Source organism: Chinchilla lanigera, unplaced genomic scaffold, assembly GCF_000276665.1.
Source record: "Chinchilla lanigera isolate Chin_1 unplaced genomic scaffold, ChiLan1.0 scaffold00037, whole genome shotgun sequence".
Lineage (NCBI taxonomy): Eukaryota > Metazoa > Chordata > Mammalia > Rodentia > Chinchillidae > Chinchilla > Chinchilla lanigera.
Genome location: NW_004955438.1, coordinates 15,639,401 through 15,664,295, shown reverse-complemented (window position 1 = coordinate 15,664,295; position 24,895 = coordinate 15,639,401). Strand labels below are relative to the sequence as shown.

Genomic DNA, 24,895 nt, shown 5'->3' with positions numbered 1-24,895 from the left:
AGAGTGATGTTAGATGTACTGAATGAAAACCTCACATATGCTCTGTTTTTTCTTCAGGTTGCATAAATCTTTCACTTTTTACTGAATAAAAATCTCTGAGGTTATAATAAAATTTGTAATTGGGAAAAGTACTAAAATTGGCTCTGATGTAAAGAAAATCTATGTATCTTATTGTGTGGTGAATATAGTCATGACAGAACTCCATTCAAACCTAATAACAAAAGATAGAACAAAAACAGGACAGACACTAACTCCTCTTCCAAATTTGATGGCACAATTGGTATCAGACTGTGATAATAACTAGAAAACTTCCTACCATAAATAACTAGAAAACTGAAAAAAATATACGAAGCAACCATTTTGAGAAATTCAACTACAGATACTGTAAGTTCCTAGACAAAAGAGAAATAATGTAGTCAGCCCCACAATCGCCCCGGTTTTTTCTGAAAAAAGCAATTTCAGAGTTGATCCAAGAAGGGGAAAGAAAAGCAAAGTAGGGTAGTTTTGCTGAGTTGAGAAAAGTTGAGATAAAAGATGCAAGACAGTTAGAATTTGCTAGGCAGAGTACCAAGAAAGTAGGAGTTGGATTAATTTTGAGTCTTTGGCTTTACAATATGCTACACATGTGTAAGATAAAGCTCCATGAGGATAGAGAACAACTATGGGGGACCTATAAGCTAAACAATCCTAGTGGGTATATGTGGCTAGCAGATATTCAAGTCCCAAACAGCCAGAGTGTCAGAAACTCATTTAACATGTGAGGCATACAATAGAGACTAAAGGAGTGTTATACCTTAGAAACAGTACTAAATTAACAGAGGAAGGCAACCTAGACTTATCTTGACAAAGATTAAGAACAAGCCTTAGAAAGGTCAAGCTGATCAACTAGAAACTCCAATGCACTTTAATGGAAAACCAACAAGTAAAACAAATACCAGTGTATTTTAATAGGAAAAAAAATCCAGGTGTTCAACAATTTAATATTCAGGAAATCTAGCATCCAGTCAAAAAAATCACATGATATTTGAAAGATAAGAAATGCTACTCAGAAACAGGAAAAAAAGTTGACCAAACAAAACATACCCAGAAATTACAGAAATGAAGCAGTTAACAAATAATAACTATAAATACCTATTATAAACATATTCAAAGGAAAACATAACTATGAACATAATGAGCACAAAGATGAAAGGTATACTAAAAGAAACAAATGAAATTTCTAAAAGTAAAATGCAACATCTGAAATGAAAAATTCACTGCATAGGCTTAACAGCTACTAGATAATGCAAAAGAAATGATCAGGCAATTAGGAGACATAACAAGAACAACTCAAAGCAAAGTACTGGAAGAAAAACAGTGCTTCAATGAGTTGTGGGAAATTTGGGGAAGTATAAAATATATATATGATTAAAAACACAAAAGGATCACAGGGGAATATATTTGAAGAAACACTGGCCCAGTTTATTTACATTGATTCAAACTGCCAACCCACAGATCCAAAAAGCTCCATGACTCATAAAGAAGATAAAAGCAAAGAAAATCACACCAAAAATCATTAGAATCAAATTGATGAAAAGCAATGGTAAGGAGAAAATCTAAAAGCAGCCAAGAAACAAAACAAAACACAACAAAAAAGACACATTACTTACAGGGGAACAAAGATAAGAATGATCGTTGACTTCTTGTCAGAAACAATGCAAGCCAGAAGACAATGGAACGACATCTTTAACAGGCTGAAAGAAAAAAACCGTCAACCTAGAATTCTACACCCAGTGAAAGTATCCTTCATAAATGAATATTAAATAAAAGTTATTTGAAGATTAACGCTAGATAACAGGATTAATTGCCAGCTTGGCTCCACTACAAGAAATTGTAAAGGAAGTGCTTCAAGCTGATAGTAAGTGATACCAGATAGAAGCTTGGGCCAACACAAAGGCATAAAGAATACTAGACATGTCAAATACAGTAAATAACTACAAAAGATGTTTTCACCCATATTAACATGTTGTTAGATGACTATTTAAAAGAAAAATAATAGCAATGTAGTATGAGGCTAATTATTTTTGTATGTAATATCTGATTATAAGAATAAAAAGGTCAGGCCTGGTGGAACATGCCTAAAATCTCAGCACTCAGGAGGCTGAGGCAGGAGGACTGCTACAAATTCAGGGCTAGCCTTGACTATATAGTGAGTTCAAACAAACCCTAAACTACATAGTAAAGCCCTGTTTCAAAAATAAATAAAAAGAATGATGGAGGCAAATGAAAATACATAGAATTGTTATATTAGTGTATAAATTGGTACAATATTATTTGAAGGTAGACTATGAAGTTAAAGGTATATTTTATAAGACTTAGAGCAATTTTTTTTTTTTTTTTTTTTGGTTTTTCTCCGGTACCGGGAACCGAACTCACGACCTTGCGCTTGCCAGGCAGGCGCTTTTGCCGCTGAGCTAAATCCCCAGCCCCTAGACTTAGAGCAATTTTTTAAAAAGGAAAAGCTAACAACCCAATACCACAGGTAAAACTGGATACTAACAATCTAAAAGAAGTCAAAATATAAAAAAGAAATAAAGATTAGGTATGACAACTATAAAACAAGTACAAAGTAAAAGACTGAAACTCAACCATATCAATAGTTATATTAAATGCAAATAGTCTAAACAATAAGTATATTACATGTAAATAGTCTAAAAGACAAATATTATCAAATAAATTTTAAGTTGATCAAAAAGCATGACTTAGTTATATGCCACCTGTGACAAGCACTTGAAATATAAAGAAACAGATAAGTGATAAGTAAACAGAAAAAGGTATGTCATGCTACTCGTTTCTTTTTATTCACTGAAAAGAAAGTTTTGTCCATTTATTTCTTTGTTTCTTCTTTGTTAGAGAGACTGTATTTTTGTCTGTCACTAGTACTGTGCATAACATTTTGGCCCTTCTTTTGAGATCATGATACACAGCACAGTAACCATTGTTATTCTCTATTTTGTTATGACATTTTGTTTTATATTTTCATAGAAGAGTGCTTTTTAATATTTTCTTTATTAGTATCCACTTTTGTTGCATTAAAAGAAAAGAAAAAGAGAAAAAAGAAAGCTAAACTTTTTATAAACACAAGACAAGTAAGCTCCAGGACAAAGACTAGCAGAAAAAAGAAAAATACTTCACAAAGATAAAAAGGCCAATTGATTAAAAAGGCATAACAATCATAAGTATGTGTGCATCAACTAAACTAATAGAACTGAAGAAAAAAGTTCAAAATGATTGTTGTAAATTTCAACATCCTCTTTCAGTAATGTATGAAACAAGTAATTGATAGCATAAGAAGCAATTGATAAAAAATCAGTAATATCATTAAGATCTGAATAATACTCTCAATCAGCTTAATTGATTAAAAAAAAAACCTCACTTCACAACCACTGCGTAAAACAAATTGTTTTCAAATACTCACATAACATATACTAAAATAGACAATATTCTGGCTCATAAGCCTGAAAAATTTAGATGGAGCTACATCACACAGTATGTGCTCTGGTAAGAATGGAATTAAACTAGAAAGCAATTTCACCAAATATTTGTACATTTAAAAAACACTTCTAATCAATTCATAAATCAAGAGAAAAATCACAAAGAATGATAGAAAATATTCTATTTGAAAATATAATAGACATAGAAAATTTGGAGGATGCCACTAAAACAATGGTTTCATGGAAATTTATAGCTTTAAATTCTTACATTAGAAAATCTAAAATACCTACAAAATCATTTATGTTTTCTATTAACAATACAGAATAAAGAATAAGTGAAGTGCAATGTCAATGGAAGGAAGTAAATAAAAAAGATAGAAATTGTTCAAATTAAAGACAGAAAACCAGTAAAGAAAATCAATAAATAAAAAACCTGATTCTCTGGAAAATTAAATAAAATTGATAAGCCCCGTAGCCAGGCTCATGAAGAATATTAATAAAAGATAGGATTCTAAAAACATGAGATTGTATGAAATGCTTGTGTTCTTCAAAAGACATACTAAAAATATGGCTCAATAAAAATATAAAACCTTAACTACTAAAGAAGTTGAATTCACAACAAAAACATCTCCCACAATGAAAACCGTAAGTCTAGATGACTTCACTGATAAATTCTACTAACCTTTAAGGAATAAACTTTGCATAAACTCAAGAAACAGAAGAGACATTTTTCAACTCACTTTATGAAGTTATCATTACTTGTAAACCAGGCTATATAAAATATTGCAGTTATATAAATATGTTTCATAAAGGAATGAGCAAGAACATTTAACAAACCTAGCAAATTAAATATGGCAGTTTAATACAGTACGACAACACAGAGTTTACCCTAGGAATGCAAGGCTGGTTTAACAGTGTAAAGCAAATCAGTGTAATTTACTCTATTAACAATAAAGGGAGGAAGTCATCCAAGTACTAACCAAGCCCGACCCTGCTTAGCTTCTGAGATCAGATGAGATTGGGCGCATTCAGGGTGGTATGGCCGTAGACATAAAGAGAGGAAGTCATATAATCATCTCAGTAGAAAGAGAAAATATATTTGCCAAATTGACATTTATTTATTATTACAATTCTCAGCAAGCTAAGACTAGAAGGAAACCTTCTCAATCTGATTTTTTAAAAGCATCTATGAAAAATGTATATAGTTAAGACCATGTTTAATGGTAAAAGCCTGAATACCCCACAAATTATGGGAAAACAGCCTGTCGGTGCTCAGAACTTCTATAGAACACTGAATGGAGATATGATGTGGTGTTATGAGAAAAGGAAAGAGAGAAAAGAAAGCAAGATGGAGGGATGAAGGGGTAGAGAAAAGAAGGGAGAGAAGGAAAGTGGCAGATAGGGCTACAAAATAGAAAGGCAGGATAAAACTTTAAAGGTATTTTCATTTTGTAGAAAGCACAGTCATTTACACAAAAAATCCTAAGAACCCTACATAAACTAATAAATTTATTAGAGGTGGAGAATATACAATCCATACTAAAAATCAATTGCATTTCTCTATTATAGCAGTAAACAAGGAGAATATTAAATTTTTTAACATTACTTACAACAGCATCCCAAACCATTTAACATTTAGGAATAACTTTAATAAAATATCTGTAAGATCTGTACATGGAGAACCAAACATACCTGAGAGAAATTAAAGAAGGCCTACATGAGAGAATAGATATGCCATGTTTGCAAATGAAAAGGCTAAATATTATTACAATGTAATTTCTTCCCAAATTATAATCTGTTCAATGAAATCACATCAAAATACAAGTAGATTATTTTGTGGAAATGACAAAGTGGCAGTAAAATTTATATGAATATGCAAAGATATTACAACAGCCAAAACAATTTTGAAGAACAAATCTAAAGGATTTACATTACATGATTTAAAAATATACTATAAAGCTATCATAGTTAAAGTAGTATAATATTTGTAAAATAACTAATGGTAATAACAATAATAGAACAAAATTCAGAGTTTGGAAATATAATCACAAAATTAGATGGTCAATTATTTAAACAATAAAGATGAATTCAATGTGAAAATGGTAAGTTTTTCAACAAATTAATCTAGGACAAATACATGTCTTTACAGGGGATTCAATTCTTTCTTGATATTATACATAAAAATTAATTCCAAATGAATTATATGCTTAAATGTAAACATTTAAACTATAAAACTTCTGGAAGCATAAGAGAATTTTTTACAGCCTTAGTATACATAAAAGAAAAAATATAATATTGATACATTTTATCAACATTAAAAACTTCGCTTTTGAAATACCGAAAAAGGAAAACCCATATTCACAATATACTGAAAAAAGTAACGTATTTAAAACATAAAAGATACCATGGGTACATCAGGCACACCCCAAAAAGGCTTCACTGGAAACCTTAACCACACAAGCATATGGAAATAACCAATACGCACCCCCAAAAGATGTTCATTACCATTATTCATCAAAGAAACACAATTTAAACAACAATGTGACACTGCTACAAGAACATCAGAAGGTCTAACGTTAAAAGTCGAACAATCTCAAGTGTTAACAGCATGGAAAGCCACTGGAACTCTCATACATTGCTGGAGGAGATGTCAAATAATCACCTTTGAAAAACTGTTTGGAAAATTCTAATAATATTCAATATACAGTTACCAAGATTTTTGATGCTAAGTGTCCATCAAGAAAAGTAAATGTGTATCTATAAAAAAAAACTTTTATAGCTTTAGTCATAGTAGCCAAAAACTTCAGCATAAAGTGAATAATTAATTATGAGATATTGATACAACGGAATCCCTATGATGGAATACTATACTGGTAGGAATGAAATACTAATGCACAAATATCAATAAATCAAGGAAACATTATACTAAATGAAACACAAAAATAAAAATAAAATATTTTAGTGATGAGTACATTCATATGAAATTCTAGAGCAGAATAACTAAACTATAATGACAAAAAGAAGATCAGCAGTTTATGACAGGGAATGTGAACTGTTAGAAACAAGAAAGCTTTGTGGAATGATGGAAATATTCTGCATTTTGATTATAGTATTGATTATATTAATGCATACTTCTACAAAGAGTTTTCAAACTATATGCTTAACATGGGTTATTTTATTGTATAAAATCATACCACAATACAATTCATTCTAAAAAGGAAACAATGAAAGGTTAACTAAAAATACTACAAAGAAAAGAAACATCACACTGAAGACTGAAAAGAAACACATGTTTGAAAATGATCTATGAATCAACACATTTTAGGAAAGTATGTGAGATCTGCAATATGATGCAAGACCACATGGCTTTCATAAAAATAGGACTAGAGCCAGGCATGGTGGCACACACCTGCAATCCCAGCCATCGGGAGGCTGAGGAAAGGAGATAGCCATGAGTTCAAGGCTAGGCTGAACTATATAGTAAGACCTTGTCTCAAAAAAAAAAAAGATAAAAAAAATGTAAAAGCCACCACAACAAACAACAAAAACACAGGGATAAAAAGTCATAAAAACTAACAGTCAGATGGGAAGTAAACAAAATGGATTAAAACTGGATTTGGATATGATACATAATAAGTTTAAGCAAGTAAAATAAAATAGCAAAATTAGAAATGCTCACTGAAAGCAGTAAATAACAGAGCTCATTTTTTGAGTGAAAATCTAATAAGTTACAGTGTAAGCCTACCTGGGCTGCTTAGATTGCAAAGAAAAAGATAAGTATATAAAAACAGTGATTATAACTACTAAAGAACACACAAAATCTGACCTAAAAAAAAATCTGACCTAACAATTAGAAGTATTCCTGATAAATACACCAAATAACTGGAACAAAAGCACTAATTTAACACTTCATTAACAAGAAAACCTATGAAAAAATTTTAAAGGACCTAAATTTGCAGATTAAAAGTGTCTTCACATAGGAAAGTCAAGGAAAAGATATTCATACTTAGAAATATTGGTGAAAATTAAAATGAATAAACACATCCCCAAGAACCAAGAAAATCAAAATAATTCTTATAAAAATCAAAATCATACTGATCTAAGATTCCTCCTCTATAATTTAAATGCCAGAAAACAATGAACCATTAAGTGTACATTTTTTCACAGTGAAGCAGTTTACTTTCATGTGTGAAGACTTTTTAAATATACATAAGTTGACACGTACACATATATATGCTATACATTCCACTGCTGAAAATGTTTTCTCTAGTTTGTCTACTTTAAATTTCACTAAGTTCTTCTTTAGTTTTTATATTTTTCTTCTTAATTTAGGGTTAAAGTGCTCTTCTTTGTTTAGTTTTCTAATGTAAAAGCTTGTATTATTGATGTTAGATCTTTTTTCTTTCTAATCCATGCCTTTAATGCTATAATTTCTCTCTTAAGTATTGATTTTGTCACATTCCACGAGTTTCAAAAATAGTGCTTATATAGGCATATAATATGCCTATATTATTTAATATGACTAAAGGCAAATTGAAATATATCTGGCTTAACAAAATATGAAAATAGGCTTAACAGAATTCCCTGCAGCAAATACAAAGTTCAATACTTTTTAGAAGAATAAATAGTCCACAGTCTCTACAATGTATTCTTCTCAATGTCTATCACATAATAAAAATTTTACAAGTCCTTTCACAGGGCTAGAAAATGCAATGCAATTAAAGAGAAAAAGGAGTCAAAAGAAAGAAACAGGCTTAGATTCATTTAGAAAAAGGAAAAAGGATTTTAAAATAAGTACTTCAAATGTGTTAAAGAACAGATTGTTAAGATGGGAATTCCAACAGAGAAAAGAGAACTATAAAAAGAACTAAAATAAAACTCAAGAACTAAAAATATATAATGTATGATATTTATAATTATGTGGTCAGAGGTTTTTAAATATTGGACATAGCATAGGAAAGGATCAGTGAACTGGAAGATAAGTTAATGTAAATCCAAACTAAAGAATAGAAAAATTTTTTTCAAAAGGAATGGAGTATCTGAGACCTCTGGGACAATACTGAGCATGCTTTTTTAAAGTCCAAAATACAGAGAGAAAAAAAGAAAGGCCCAGAATAAATATCTGGATAGAATAACATAAAAATATTCCAATACTGATGAGGAACATGAAACTACAGATTCAAGAAACTTAGACAACCTCAAGCAGAATAAATGCAAAGATCACTACACTTAATCAGGATCACAATAAAAGCAGTAAATACCAAAAAAGGAAAAATCTTAAACAGAGACCAAGAAAGGTAACATGTTACATTCAAAAGTGTTATAATAGTAATAGATAATGTCCTACTGGAAACAATAAATTGACATCTTAACATTATTAAATGAGAAAATTAGTATTCACTGATTACAATGGAAATACAGTAGAAATCAAAACAAAAAAATTAGACTCAAATATTTGTAAATTTAACAACACTCCTGTAAATAACACAATGGAACACATATCAATGAAAAAATTTTAATCTATGGAGTAAACATTAGTAAAAACATAACATACCAAAATTTGTAGGCTACAGCTAATGCAGAGCTTAAAGGGATATTAGTAATTTTAAATAAATAATTAGAAAAATTTTAATGTCAAAAATCAAAAATCTGTTTTCACCCCCCACAAAGGTAGAAAAAAGAACAAGGAAAGTAAACTCCACAAAGTAAAAGTAAAGCTGGAATGCAATGAAATGTATAATAAACATAACTTTTATCAGTTTTCTCTATTTTTTTGTTTTTACCTAAGCACGTTATCAAATTTAACACCTATTCATGATAATATCTCTAAGACAACTGGAAATAAAATGAAACATCCTGAAACTGATACAAAGGACATCTACAAAACCTTACAGCAAATACCATCCTTAATGTTAAAAACAAAGCAACACTGTCTGTTCTTATCAATTCTATTCATCAGACATTCTGTTCTGAAGGTTCTACACAGTGAAACAAAGATAGAAAATAAATGGTACAAAGATAGAAAAGAAAGTAGCACAAATGATATAATTGTCTCTACAGAAAATCTAAAATCAAGCCAGGCTTGGTGGCCCTGCACTCAAGGGGCTGAGGATCATTGCAAGTTATAGACTAGCCTGGGCTGCAAAGTGAGCTCAAGGCCAGCCTGAACTGCATAAAGAGACTCTGTCTCAAAAAGACAAAAAAAAATCTAAATCAATAATCACTATATTAGAACTAATCACTGAATTTAACAAAATAATGGGAACAATCTGTAAAAATTAATTAGATTTCTTTATGCTAGTAATAAATTGGAAATTAAACTTTAAAATATGTATCTACAATAGCATCAAAAAAATCGAACATCTAGAACTTAATCTAACAAAACAAATGCAAAAACTCTACATTGAAAAGGACTATATATGACAGAGAAAATTCAGAATATCTAAGGAAAGGAGAAATATACTGCATCATGGACTAGAAATAGTGCTAAAATATCTATTGTTTCCAAAAGGAAGCATAGAGTTAAAATCCAGATCAAAATCTCAGGAAGGTCATTTCTGGCAGAAATTGAAATCTGATACTAAAATTTAAGGGAAGAACCTAAAGTATCCAAGATGATCAAAGAAAAAGAACAAAGTTAAAGACTTGAACTCTCTGATATCAAGATTATAAAGTAAAAGCATTTAAGACAATTTATTACTGTATAAAAACACAAATTAATGAAACAGAAAGAGTCCAGAAATATGCCTACAGATAAACAACTAAGAGGCCAATACAAGTCAAATGACAAAGAATAATTTTTTTCAACAAAGGATGTTAAAACAAGCTATACAGAAGTAAATGAAAATGAACCATACCCACTAAAAAAAAAAAAAGACAGATCACAGACCTAATATGGAAGATAAAACAATACAGTATCTGAAAGAATATCTTTACAACTTTGGAAAATGCAAAAGTTTTTTATATGGGACAGGAAAAGCACTAACCATAAAAGAAAAAATAGTATATTTTAGTTTATCAAAATTAAAAACTCCTGTTCATCAAAAGACATTGTTGGGAAGGTAAAATAGCAAGCTTCACCTGGAAGAAAATGTCTACAATATATAAACCTTACCAATGACTAATGCCAGGCTACATAAAAAACAATGACATCCCAACAATTAAAAAACAGTTAAGAATGGTAAAGGACTTTATAAGGCACTTCAAAAATAAGATATCTGAATGATCAACAAGTACATGAAAATGTGCTCAACATTATTATTAGGGAAATGTAATTAAAACCACAATGAAATACATACCCATGAAGGTAGCTATGATTATAAATACTGACAATTGGTGGGAGAGTATAGAGCAACAAAAGCTCTATATTATATTATTGGATGAAATATAAAATAATAAAAAGTCTTTAGAGAAGAGTTTACAAATTTCTTATAAAGTCATGACCCACAATTTCCACTTCCAAGTATATACCCAAAAGAAATAAATAGATATTTCCACAAAAGCCTTGAATGAGATTTTCATAGCAGTATTACTGTAAGTATATTGGCCCCAAACTGGAAACAATCCAAATATATATCAATAGTAGGGTTGATAAACAAACTGTGGCACACTCAATGGAATACTTATGGTTTATATCTAAAAATGCCTCCCAAAAATTTTATGTGTATGGAAGGTGACTGGATCATGGGGTAGCTAAATACACTTTTAGGAAATGAGACCTGGTTAAATGTTCATCACTGGGGCATGACCTGGAGATATGTTCTTGTCCCTGGCTCCTCCTTTCTCTCTCTGCTTTCTGGTTACCACAGGTTGAGTGCCTTTTCCTCCACCAAGCCTCTCTGCCATCTTCTTTCGGCCCTGGAGCCAGGTGACCATGGACTGAAAGCATGATCCAAAATAAACATCCCCTCCTTTAAATTATGGGTGTCCAAAGAACGATTAAAAGAGATAAAGAAGGTCACTACATACTTGTTAGGGGAAAACTGCAAAAGGAAGATATAACAATCATAAATATCTATGCCCCAAATAGGAGAGCACCCAACTATATAAGACAAATTTTAACAGACATGAAAAATCACATAAGCAGTAACACAAATGGATGCAACTAAAGACCATACTCATAAGTGAAATAAATCAGACCCACATGTGTAAACATCATCTCCCTAGTGTAAGAACCTCAAAGAGTAAGTAAAACCTAAAAGGTACAATAGATATTATGAAAGAGAAAGACATTGCTCAAAGGGAAGGAACAACTGGGATGAGGAAAAGGAAAAAAAGAAAGAAAGAAGGAAAAAATGTATATAAGGATAGCTGAGATAATTGTATTGCTGATGTCTATTGGTTTACTGAAAGGAACAGTTAATGCTTAAAATTTTTTGATCAATTTTGCATGCTTATATCTGGTAATCTGAATAATCTGAAGACAAAAATACGCAATATAACAACCACTGTTGAATTCCTACCATTTTGTTGAGTGAATCTCTGAATCATTTCTATTTTTTTAATTATTTTTTATTCTCTGTAATGGTTTGATCAATCTTGCATTCTTTTTTTTTTTTTTTTTTTTTTTTTTTTTTTTTTTTTGTTTTTCTCCGGTACCGGGAACCGAACTCATGACCTCGCGCTTGCCAGGCAGGCGCTTTTGCCGCTGAGCTAAATCCCCAGCCTAATCTTGCATTCTTACTTCTGGTAATCTAAGCAACTTCGTTGAAGATCTCAATACATAATATAACAACCACTGTTCATTCCTACCATTTTGTTTTGAAACCTGGTATCATTTTTATAGTTTTTGTGCTATCTTGTTTTTGTATATGTTGTTGTTGTTTTGTAATTTTTTATTCTCTTTAAAATAAAATAAATAAATAAATAAATTCTGGGTGTCCAGTATTTTGTCCTAGAGATGGCAGAGTAGCTAAGACAACTTACTTAGCAATGCAAAGAATTTATATCTTTAAAATAGATTCCTCTTAGTTGCAGGCTGACCAAGGTAAGACATACACACACACACACACACACACACAGACACACACACACACAGTACTGTTTGATCTCCATTTATAAGTTACCCGAATTAAATGAATACATGAATTACACGTTAACAAGTGTAACTTGTGTAAGTGTAAGTGGTTGAGTAAAGGTAGAAGAGAGATGTGCAGATTAAAAGAGGCATACTATTATTTTCTGAGGTGATAAAAACATTCTATTATCTCACTTGTGTATCTTACTGTACACAACATATACCTTAGTAAAGTACTATTACTTTATTCACTAAGTATTTTATTTTTCACTGTTTTCACTAAGAAAAGGGATAATGCCTGACAATCTTCTAAAACTGACAAAAAAAAATCAAGTCTCAGGTCATATGACCTCTCAAAAGACAAGTAAAAATAATATTATAACTACATATGTCATAGTCAAGCTGCACAAAAAAATAAAAAATTAAAGGAAAACTTCAAAAACAAAAGAGAAAGACAGTCATTTACCTTCACAGAGCAATAACTGGTAATTCACAGTAGAAATAACAAAGATGAAAAATTCAGGGGCAGGGGATATAGCTCAGCAGCACAGTTCCTGTCTGGCAACTGTGATATCATGAGTTCGATTAGCAGTTCCAAAAAAAAAAAAAAAAAAAGGAAAAAAGAAAAACTCATAAACTATAGTATAGAAATAAACTCAAAGTATAGAAATAAAATGACTGCTAGTCTAAAATTGCATAAAAGATAAAATATTTAAGACATAAAAGCAAAACAATAACATTTTCAGATAACAGTAACTCAGAAAAATATAAAAGTATGGAGGGAGGAGGAGGGAAAGAAGAGAGAAGGGAGAGGGGAGAAGAAAATCTATGTAATATTGACTGAATAGAAAATAATGTTTTGTGAAAATATATGTCTGTGCAAAAACATAAATATACACATACATCATGGAAGTCAGAAGTAAGAAAAAGAAGTTTAAAATTATCACTTTACAGGAAAGGATTAAAGTACTATTTTATGCTGGACACTGATTGGTCAAGAGTGCGTAGTATAATCTCTAGAGCAATGATCAAAAGAATAATAAAAGACTAACTCAGTAAGACAAAGATTAGGTCATGGAATGTTTAAATATATTTGATCATTTCAAGAGAGCCAAAAAGGCAAGACAAAATAGAAAAGGTAGGAGTAGTAAAAAAATAAAACAAGAGAAAAACTGTAAATTTAAAACCAGATATACCAGCAGTTATATTACATATATATGAGCTAAATGCTCCAATTAAAAGATAAAGATGTTTATGTTAAGTTTAAAGGAATTATATGCTGCTTATAAGACATATGAAATATATAAATATAAGACATTGAAAATAAAATGATAGAAAAAGCTATACAATAGAAACACTTGTGAAACCAAGTATAGCTAAAGTGGTTTAAGACAAAGTAGATTTTAACACAAAAATTACAAAACATAAAAATATGTATTTCAAAAAGGTAAAAGTTTCAATTCACCAGGAAGATATTACACTCTAAATTTATATACACCTAATAATTTCATCTCAAAATATAACAAATATTAATAGCATTACAAAGAAGAATTAGACAAATTCACAATCATAATAAAATATTTCAAGACTATTCTCTTTGTAACTGCTACATAATGAACAAAAATGAAATAACAGTATAAAACATTTGAACTACACAATTGACAAATTTGATTGAATTGACATATATAGAACACTGTTCAAACACCTGCCAAATACGTTTTTTTAAGTACATAGAAACATTTATAAAAATAACTATAGCTCAGCCTTTAAAGAAAGTGTTAAAAATGTCAATATGTAAAATAATGCTGAGTATGTTACATGATCACAAAACAAACAAGATATAAATCATCCTTGCAAATGATCCATGAGTCAAAGAAGAAATCACGAAGGAACTTACAGGCCAACACAATACAAGAAGTTTTAACCAGTATGATAAGGTAAAATGACATAAAATCCTTATGGATTAAAAGGCAGCATTATATTTTTATTGTTCAACAATAATATAGCTGCACACATCAAAAGAATTTTTAACAAATTTACCACAATAAATTATTAGAGTTAAAAAGTGACTTAGTAAAGTTCCTGAATGCAAAATTGATACATTAAAATTAATTACATGTTACCACTTTCCAGCTTTTTGGCTAAGATCAAGTGTGAAATTAATTACGTGTCCATATACTAGCAACAAAAGGCAGTAAAGTATAATTTTTAAAAAAGATATCATTGGCAATAACATCAAAAATAAATACTTAGGAATAAGTACATGAGAGGTATGCAAGACATCTACACAGGAAACTATAAATTATCATTTCAAGAAGATACAAGAAAACATAAATAAATGAAGAGACATACCATGTTAACAAATTTGAAGATTTAACATTATTATTAATTCCCCAAATTGACCGAGATTATCCCAGCATAAATTGAAGGCAATCCCAATCAAAATCTCAGCAGTTTTGGTGTTTGTGTTATGTTAACTTGACAAACTCTTTAACCTGGTAAAGAGCTAAGATTAGGCAGGGTATTCTTCAAGGAAGAGAAGGAAATGAAAAAAGAGAAGAAGAAATAACAGAGAGAAAGAAGCAATGAAGGAGAAATAACAGAGAGAAAGAGACCAATCAAAATCTCAGCAGTTTTTGTGTTTGTGTTATGTTAACTTGACAAACTCTTTAACATGGTAAAGAGCTAAGATTAGGCAGGGTATTATTCAAGGAAGAGAAAGAAATGAAAGAAGAGGAGAAATAACAGAGAGAAAGAGGCAGTGAAGAAAGAAAACAACATAAGGCGGGAGGACTTGCAATGCTGGATATCAAATTTTATTTTCAAACTATGGTAACTAAGACAATTGCCAAATGAAAATATAACAATTTAATTAAATAAAGAAACCAGAGACAGAACTACTCTTCAACACTTGATTTATGCCCAAAGTGGCATTTATGTACAGTAAGGAAAGGACAATATTTTCAATCAATTTTGTCAACTGGCTAGCCATAAGAGAAAAAAAGGAATATTACCTCATGCCCTACAGAAAAATTAATGTCAGGTACAACTAAAAGGCAAAAGGCAAAGATTACAGAATAAAATTATCATCATAGTTTTAATGATGTGACAAAAATTATCATAGTTTTGGGGCAGGGAAATATTTTATTAGAATATAAAAAGAACAAAAAGTTCTAAATGTTAATTTGATTACATTCAGTTAATGAAAGACATCATTGAAAATTAAAAATAAGTGCTTGCAACATACGTAGCTGACAGAGACTATATAAAAAGGTTATCCAAATAACTAGTAAATATGAAAAAGTTTTCAATTTCATTTGTAATAGAGGAAAAACAAATTATAATTACAATAAGGTATTTCAACAAATCTTCAAAATAGCTAAAGTTTAAAAGCTAACAAAACAGAGTATGGCCCAAAACATCAAATATAAGGCAAAGAAGAACTCTTATATACTGCTAATGGGAGTACAAATTCCTGTAAATACTTTGGGAAGCTGTTTGCCATTATTTATTAAAGACTATGTACATCATCTAATCCAATAATTCCATTCTAAACATATACCTAACAAAAACGTGTGCATTTTTGCACCAAAAGACATATAGAAGAATGTTCACGATGGTATTATGTGTAATAGCCAAAAAGTAGTAACAATTCAATGTCCTCTAGTAGTAGAAAAGACAGGTAAACTATGGTACCTTCACTTGCTAAACTATATACAGCAATAAAAATTCAAGAAGAGCCGGGCGTGGTGGCACAGGCCTGTAATCCCAGCACTCGAGAAGCTGAGACAGGAGGATTGTTGCAAGTTTGAGACCAGGCTAGGCTACAAAGTGAGCTCAAGGCCAGCCTGAACTGCATAGTGAGACCCTGTCTCAAAAAGAAAAAAAAAAAAAAAAAAAAAAATTCATGAAGCACAATTATTCTCAACACTGTGGACAAAACACAAACACACAAGAAGAAGTAATGTTTACTTCAATTTGTATAAAATTCAAAAACAGGCAACATTAATCTCTGATATTAGAAAGGAAGAGGTAATCACTTGAGAGGAAGCCCAGGACAGGAGGTACTCCATGTACACGTACAACTTGGGCATTATTCTGCATGTATATAAGGCACCAATGAAATGTTTTAATATTTTTAATTATGTAAGTATAAAATCAAGTTAATAAAAAGCAAAGAAAGGAATAATGGGGAAATTATGACAGAAAATGACAATAGACCTTCTTATATACAATTCAAGAATCCACCCATACTAAGGTAAGGTTAGCCAATATTATATAACATGCGCTAGGTCAAGATTAATCTTGTGCTATGGTTAGTTATTCTCTTAATTACTTTTGCAAAAGTCTGTTAGAAATGTGCATCTTATATCATTTGATCCATAATTCAAATCAAAACTAAGCAATAACTGCTGGTGTTCTTTGCTACAAAACCTAATTTACTAATTGGGACATAGTTATAAGAAAATTGCTAAATGGTTTCTTTCTTTCCTACAGAATCAGAGCTGCCTAGTACAACATCACTGCTGTTTTCATTTTTAAGAAACTTCTTGTAATTATTTGCATCCTTGTTAACAGGAGAAAATCTATTTTAAATATATGTACACATGTAGGAATCACACAAAAAAGATGAGACTCCAATTTTGTGTCTTTAAGAATTATATTTTTTCTTTTTTTATTTTAAAGAAAAAAATAAAACAATTGTACAAAATTTCAAAACAAGATTGTAGGAGAGTAACAATGGTTAATATACTGTGTATTGCTATCTTCAAAGTAGTTGCTCATATTGCAAGATACAGGCATGAAAAACTGATCAAACAATATAGGCACAAGTATAAGTATCTTAACTAATATGTATATATTTATTTTTCCCTTCTTTCTTTTCTCCTTTCCCCCATCCTTGTTTCTCTGGAGTAGTTGTTGATGCACAGTAATAAACCAAAAGAAAGTAAACACTATAGATCATTAAATCCTCATTATTTGGCTGGGGATATGGCTCAGTGGCACAGGCACCTGCCTGGCAAGCTCAAGGTCCTGAGTTCAATTCCCAGAACCAAAAAAAAAAAAATCCTCATTATTTGATGTTCTCCTGAGCTGTACATATTCCCTAATTGTATTTTTAAAGTATTATATAATTTATAAACATATAAATATAGTTAAAACTACAATGAATCAATAGCAAAGCTAGTATGGTGAATTAATAACAATTATTAAAGTTATGTGTATTTATAGGATTATTCCTTAAATATTTCTGTACTTGAAATTTTATAATAAAAGGTTGGCAGAACCTTGTATAATTATATACAATGTTATCTTTAAAATAAATATCAAAAAATCAGTGAAAAATATATTAAAATGTTAACAGTGATCATTTCTGAGCCATCATTTATTTTTTGTCATACATAAATAAATTTATCTTTTGTAAAAAATGTGTTTTTTTAAAAAACAAGGAAATAACTTTGGAAAATACGCAAAAGTTTCTGATTCCTGAGAAAATTTCATCTTTGAACTTCCAAGCCCATAAAATCCAGTCTCTATATAACTTCATTATTAAAATTATTTGGGACTGCAGTACCATCTAACTATTGAAAATGCCCTTCACTGAAGCACCGCAGAAAGATTCTAATGCTCCAGCTAAAATTTAATTTAAGCACTGAATTGACAAAAGTGATGTCACGGAGTAGAAAAATGCGGATTTCAAATTTAAGTTGTGGCCCTCATAATCTGTGAATGTAGGTATGTTCCTTAAACTCTGTATCCCACTCACCATCTGGAGAATTGAAATAAGAAAACGGCTCAAAATTTTTGTGTAGATTAATTGAAAAAATATCTGTAAATCCTAATATGGCACTTGTTCCATAAATTGTGTTCAACTAGAAAGCTAAAAAAAATTAAAGACAATGAAAGATTTTTTTAAGCTAAAAAAAATCAGATAATAACCAGCTAGAACAATGTTGGACAAGTAGCTAGTGCCGGATAAATAGCAATGTAAAGATCAGAATGATTTTTCAATGACCTTTCGTTTCATACATAGAATGCCATGGTCTACCAGAATGGGAATTCTAAGAGAGCTGCTTTCCCAGTGCCCAGAACAATACCTGACAGGTACTTCACATACTGACAAACAAACAGAAGCATGGATGTGCGACTGCAAAGATGGACTGAAGAATGAATGCTCTTAGCTATATGTAGGCCAAAGAGCCCAAGAGAAGATTAAGGAGTTACTCTGATCTTGGTAGGCACAGGCTAAGCTATTTTATTAAAAAGAGCTTTAGGTGGCTGTTCCTAGAGGCATGTTGGGTTTCTGGTATCCTCTGAATAGGCAACTTTTACCAAGCATTTTCTCCACTTATATTTCTGGTTTCCCTTTGCAGGTAGATCCAAACTCTACCACAACGCCTACCAGTCTTTCTGTTTACCTATGGCTATTCTTCTCACTCCACTATCTGGCTATATTTGACTTTATCCACATCCTAAATACCATCAAGCTATCTTTTGCCTCCACGTCTAAACCCATGCAGTTCCCTCTGTTTCCAACCCACATTTAACTAATGGCTCAGTCCCCTCTGACACCTACTGTGTATATGTCAGTACTTTAAGTATGTGCTCAAATGTCTCTCATTCAAGAATCTTCTTTAAGAAATAGTACTCCTCAAACTTGCCTACCATCAGAGTGAGTCTGGAGACCCTTCTATGTGTTGGTATAGCTCTCTGTATTTTTTGTGTGTGTGTTTTTTTTCTCTGGTACCGGGAACCGAACTCACGACCTTGCGTTTGCCAGGCAGGTGCTTTGCCGCTGAGCTAAATCCCCAGCCCCTAAGCTCTCTGTATTTACTCTGCTTTAGCATTTCTTACACTGGAAGGCATGTCTGGATCTTTTCTTCACAACTAGAATGTAAGTTCCAAGATGTTAACAATCTCATCTGTTTTGTTCACCACTTCAGTACCCAGAATAATACCTGGCTAATAGTAAAAATCTAGTAAGTATTTGTTGAATAAAATGAATCACTTTTCATATCTAGATTATATTAAGCACACAAGATCTGGCTTTGTGTTAGCTATTGTATCCTCAACAAAAAGTACAGTACCTGGCACATAGTAGCTACTCATTAAATAGTTATCAAGTAAATAAATCTAATTTGATGTGGATTACCCATTTGAACATCACACACACACTGATTTCAGGGATCTAATGAGAAAGGGATCATCTTTATTTCAGCATTGTCATCTTTTATTACATTGTGTCCAACCTTTTTGCTTATTTTCAAATTATTCACTTAGCAACTCTGAAAATGTCATTACTATTAATGATATGAAATACCAATAATATCAATTCCTAACTTTAAAGAATTTACTTACACTTACTTTTCTTGTGTCATTAATATTATTGTCACCGCTTATTAATCTGGTCAGAATAAACCCACAAAGAGTCACAAAAACTCAAACAATAGGTATGAATATCTGTAATAGTTGGCTTTAAATCTTTCATCAGAAATATAAATCAGACACTTGAAATAAGTTAAGTCTCCTCAGAACCACCTCAAATCATCTTCGTAAAGATGAGTGATATCAACAAGTATATGATCAAAACATGAATATTAGCAATAAGTTGATCAAAGCCTAACTTGCAAAAATATCCCTCTCATTTTCAGAAAAATCTGCATATAATATGCTGAGGGGGTCATTAAGAGTTCCACTAGCCATAAGATTTTTTTCTTTGATTTTTATAATACATAAACAGCAGCCTAGAACCTGGAGTGAATGGAGTTGGTTAGTTGGTTGGTTTTGCAAAGTTTTTGGTAGATATCTGTCATTACACTTAAAATTAATGTTTACTTTCCATGATTAACTATACTAAGATTCATCAATCCTTACCTCTTCCTGAACAATAAGGCTATCAGAGTCATTTAATTTTTATTTAGTGCATAAACTGATAACACTGAAAATGATGAAACTCTTCTTATCAAAGCAGAATTTGCCAATTAGGGGTTTTGCTGAATGATGAACAAATTCACAACATTAATCTTATAGTTCATGCTTTTGTAAAGATTTATCTTAGCAATAGTTAAGATCATAGGCTAGTTATATAGCAAATAGAACTGGGACTTAGGCAATTTGCTGTGGTATCATAGTTACTTCTGAAACTGATTTAAGTTCATTAATTTTTTAAGGAAATAGAGTGTTTTTTGCTGCCCAGTTGGACCCAAACTTGATTCAAGTGAACCCCAGGCCTCAATTTTGTAGCTAGGACCACTACACCTGCCTAGTTAATTTATTTTTACACTGTCTAGTTTCAGAAAGGATTTATGACAATAAAGGCAAGTAAATATAATCCAGCAATATTTATTTTTAAAGGAAGATGGGGCAAATGCGGCACAGGAGAAATATGGAGGGGCCATCACAGGACTCTTCTCTTCTTACCTGTGTACTGCAACCCCCTGTACTCGCTTATTGCCCCAGGAGGTTTTAAATTGGGCCAGTAGTGGAAAAGCATTTGCACAGCTGGAGGTTTCACTTGTGAAGGCCCATAGGCAATCACATACAAAAGATCCTAAAGGGAACAGGAAGCATATTTTGACTTAGCATCATCAAATGAAAATAAATCTTGGTCATTCAACGTTACCAGACTAGTGAAAACTCCTTTGCAGTGACTCAGGTGGCTAATTTCCCTGGAATCTCATCATACAGGCATGCTACACAGATTAGACCACATAAAAACATTATTTTTAGTATTTGTGTTTGTTTGTCCTTTTTTTGTTTTAAAGAGAGAAAAAAATAAAAATGATACAGAATTTCAAAACAAGATGATAGGAAATTAACAATGGTTATTATATTGTATATTGTTATCTCCTTAAATGATTCCCCAAGAGTTTAAAAGAATACTATCTTTTCATATTTCTTATCAGATTTATGTTACAGAAAGATTTTAGAATAGAATACACCAGCATGCCAAACACTGCATTAAAAATATTTTCCTAATCATATTTCTTAACAAATAATATCTCCTATTTGGAAGATGACAGATTCTCAAGCAATTTTTCAAACTAAAAATACTTATCACACAATATAGTTACCTAATTCCAGTAATAAGGTACATTTAATTACTTATCTGTCAAGGTAATCTATTCTGTTTTTAAAAGGGGGGATTAAATCCAGGGCTTCATATTTTCCCAGCCCTAAAACAGCCTGTTCTTAAAGTTTTGTTTCTGCTCTAAATGCTAAGTAAAAAGCATAGGCCTTGCCACATAAAAATAATAAGACACTGATAAATTTGACCCAGATAATAGCTGTAATGTAAATACAATTTTACTATATTACATGTTAGTGAGTATGGCCTAAATTTGACTCAAAACTTACTTTCCAAACTTCTTGTTTATATTTCATGAGGCATTCCAGTAACTGACAATGATACACTGCAAGAAAGAAAATGTGATTTGTATATGAAATGTAAATATCATGTAAGACATCCTTTGAGATATAATTAACTACTTCAGTATGACTTTTCACTCTAGTCCATAAATTGAAAATTATTTATCCACTTTTATCCAGACTTTGCAAAATTTGTATTAGTCCTTGACTTTACCAAGCTTTATTACAAGACCCTTGAGGAATATTTCACACATCATTTTTATAAAAGACATGTTAAAAAGAGTCTTTAGTAACCATATTTCAGTACTATAATCTTGTGTCAGTGCAATCAAGAAATGTATATGGAAAGAAAAGTAGCCAAAAATGATCATAGTAAAAGCTTATATTTATTGAGTATTCATTATGCACCAACCATTATGCTGAGAGCTTGTTACTGAAGGAAACTGGGACTTCTTTCTCAGTCTCACTTACAGATGGATAGAAAGCTAGTGACACATTGCTGGGATGAGAATGGTAATCTTGCCATTTGATCATCTAGTCCACCTTATGAAGGAACTTTTAGAAGCTACACAAGAACAAGTCACCTTGCTGTGCCTGTGTTCACTTGAGGAAGAAAGATATTTTCATCCTAGTAAGATGCCCATTTGCTACCTTCTTAATCTACCTTCTAGCTCCATTGTGGCCCTGAAGTTGGCCTCATTTTAGTCACCAATGACCTCTATGTCATTCAATCCAATGGACATTTTTCAGTCTGCACCTTTCTTGACTTTTCAGCAACATTCAATTCTGCTGACCAGTCTCCTTTTAAAAGCTTCATGCCTTTTATGACCCATTCTTTCATCTGAGGTGACACTACTGTTGCTACTCAAATGCTATCAACACTTTCTTCCTTGTCATCTGCCAACACATGAACTTGCCCAGACCTCCTCGCAGCTAGGGTGGATGTGGGACTTAGTTGTGACCAAGAAGACCTAAGAGAGAATCTTCTGGGGAATTTCTGAGACATATTCTGTCTCTCCCTCTCCCTCTTCTTCTCCCCTCCTTTTCTTTCCATCTCCCTCCCTCGCCTCCTCTCTTGATAAAATAAAAGAGTTTTACCTAGAGACTTTTCTTCAATGACTCTGACTGGCTGCATGAGGATATCACACCCCTACTGTGGCCAACATTGTACAAATATGTGGGGAAGTCCAAGAGAAACACAAAGATATTATCTTAGCCCCTAACATTGTAGAGCTATCTCTAAGGCTTCCTAATAAGCAAACTGCAAATATACTTATAGTTTAAAGCCTCTGTTAGTCAGCCGGACACAACCTCTCAATGTCCTCAGCAACTTTATCTTCATCTATTGGCCCTTGTCTCATTATAGGAATTTCCAAGACTTTGGGCAGGGGTGAGAGAGGTGGCAGTACTGGGAGTTGAACAGGAGGCCTTCACATTGAGCTATAACACTGTCCCTTTTTAATCCTTTTTAAAATTTTCTTATTTTGAGATAGGGTCTCACTAAGTTGCTCAATTGCCCAGGCTGGGTTTAAATTTTCAATCTTCCTGCCTCAACCTCCCAAAGTGCTAAGATTGTAAGTGTATACCATCATGCTTCAATCACTCTACTTTTCATTCAGTAGTATCCCCTAAGCAATCTCAAACTCATATATAACTAAAGTAACTATCAGCATGCAGTTCAATGAAGGTCACTGGACACTTCCATGTAGGGTAAAAGTTCATTACTTACAGTCTAGAGTTCTGTTCTGAACTCTGTACCCATAACACAACTACATACACTTCCTGTTAGGTGTCTTAAAAGCACTTTGAACACATGTCCAAAATAGATCTCATAATCATCCATAGTGCCTGTTTTTTTTAGTGAATAGAATAACCATGCATCCAGTTAGTACAAGTAAGAAACCCACTATACTCAATATGTCACCAAGACCTATCAACTTGACTTCTCAATAGCTCTCAGTAAGTCTACTTTTCTCAATTTCAATTGCCCCTGCCTTTGACATGCTTAAGCAATGAGTGACTTCCTCGTTGTTCTCTCTATACCTAGTCTGACTACTCCTCAATCCAGTCTCAACTGGAATCAGAGTAACACACATGCATCCACTTAAAGCCCTTCAGAGCCCCCCTGGTATAAACACAGGACTCCCTAACAGAGCCCATGCCATCCTGCTGTCACAGCAGGCAACTCTCACCCACAGGGCTACACTGTTCCTTCAGTCCTACCAACTTAACAAGCTCCTTCTTGATACATGAAGCTCTTCTGCCTGAACCCTTATCCTACCCCCAGCTTGTAGCTTTTCTTAATAATACTCATCACTTCATTCTCAGACCAAAAGTTGTTCTCCCAGGAAGCCCTTCCTGATTTTCTCAATAAGGGCAAAATTTCCTTTTTTTTTTTTTTTTTTTTTTTGATTTAGAGTTTAACTCTTTACCTCGGTCTCGCTTGGCAGTCACTGTGTTTTATGTTCCCATCAACATTATAGGATGCCTTTCCTTCCACAGCCTTGCCAGCATTTGTTGTTTTTTTTTTTTTTTTTTTTTTTGATACAGGGTCTTGTTTTGTAGTTCAGGCTTAAACTACTTGAACTCACTATGTAGCCCAAACTGGCCTCACACTCATGGCAATCCCCCTACCTGAGCCTCCTGAGTGCTGGTATTATAAGCATGTACCATTATGTCCAGCACAACATTTTCTTTTATAGAGTCTAGTAACACAAGGTACTTTAAGCACGTATTATGATTGAAACTTTATACTTGTTTGTATGATTATTTGATTAATGTATTCTCCGTGCCCTACCATATGATAGTGAAGGCAGGAGTCAGTTCTGTTTCGCTAACCATCACATTCCATACTCAGTGGCTATTTATTAAAGAGTCACTACAGAAATGGAATTTTGTCCTTACGCCACTACTGACTGCTCAGGTACAAATGTACCAGACACTTCCTCTTACACTGTGTTTGCTATTCTACATAGGTCGGCTACATAAAGCTTGTTCAGAGTATTCCACTAACTGCCCCATGAACAGTCCTGAGGAG

The 24,895-nt window shown here is 32.1% G+C and overlaps 1 protein-coding gene across 10 annotated transcripts in view; it reads right to left on the bottom strand.

Annotated features, from left to right (window-relative positions):
- Positions 1–24,895, bottom strand: part of Unc79 (unc-79 homolog (C. elegans)) — a 250,138-nt gene that overhangs the window by 161,280 nt on the left and 63,963 nt on the right. For all 10 annotated transcript variants that reach the window (XM_013517287.1, XM_013517282.1, XM_013517285.1 and 7 more), the window contains exons 6-7: positions 21,847–21,902; positions 20,911–21,040 (exon numbers count right to left, since the gene is read on the bottom strand). In XM_013517287.1, the coding sequence (XP_013372741.1) occupies positions 20,911–21,040; positions 21,847–21,902 (186 nt within the window). The remainder of the gene's footprint in view (positions 1–20,910; positions 21,041–21,846; positions 21,903–24,895) is intronic.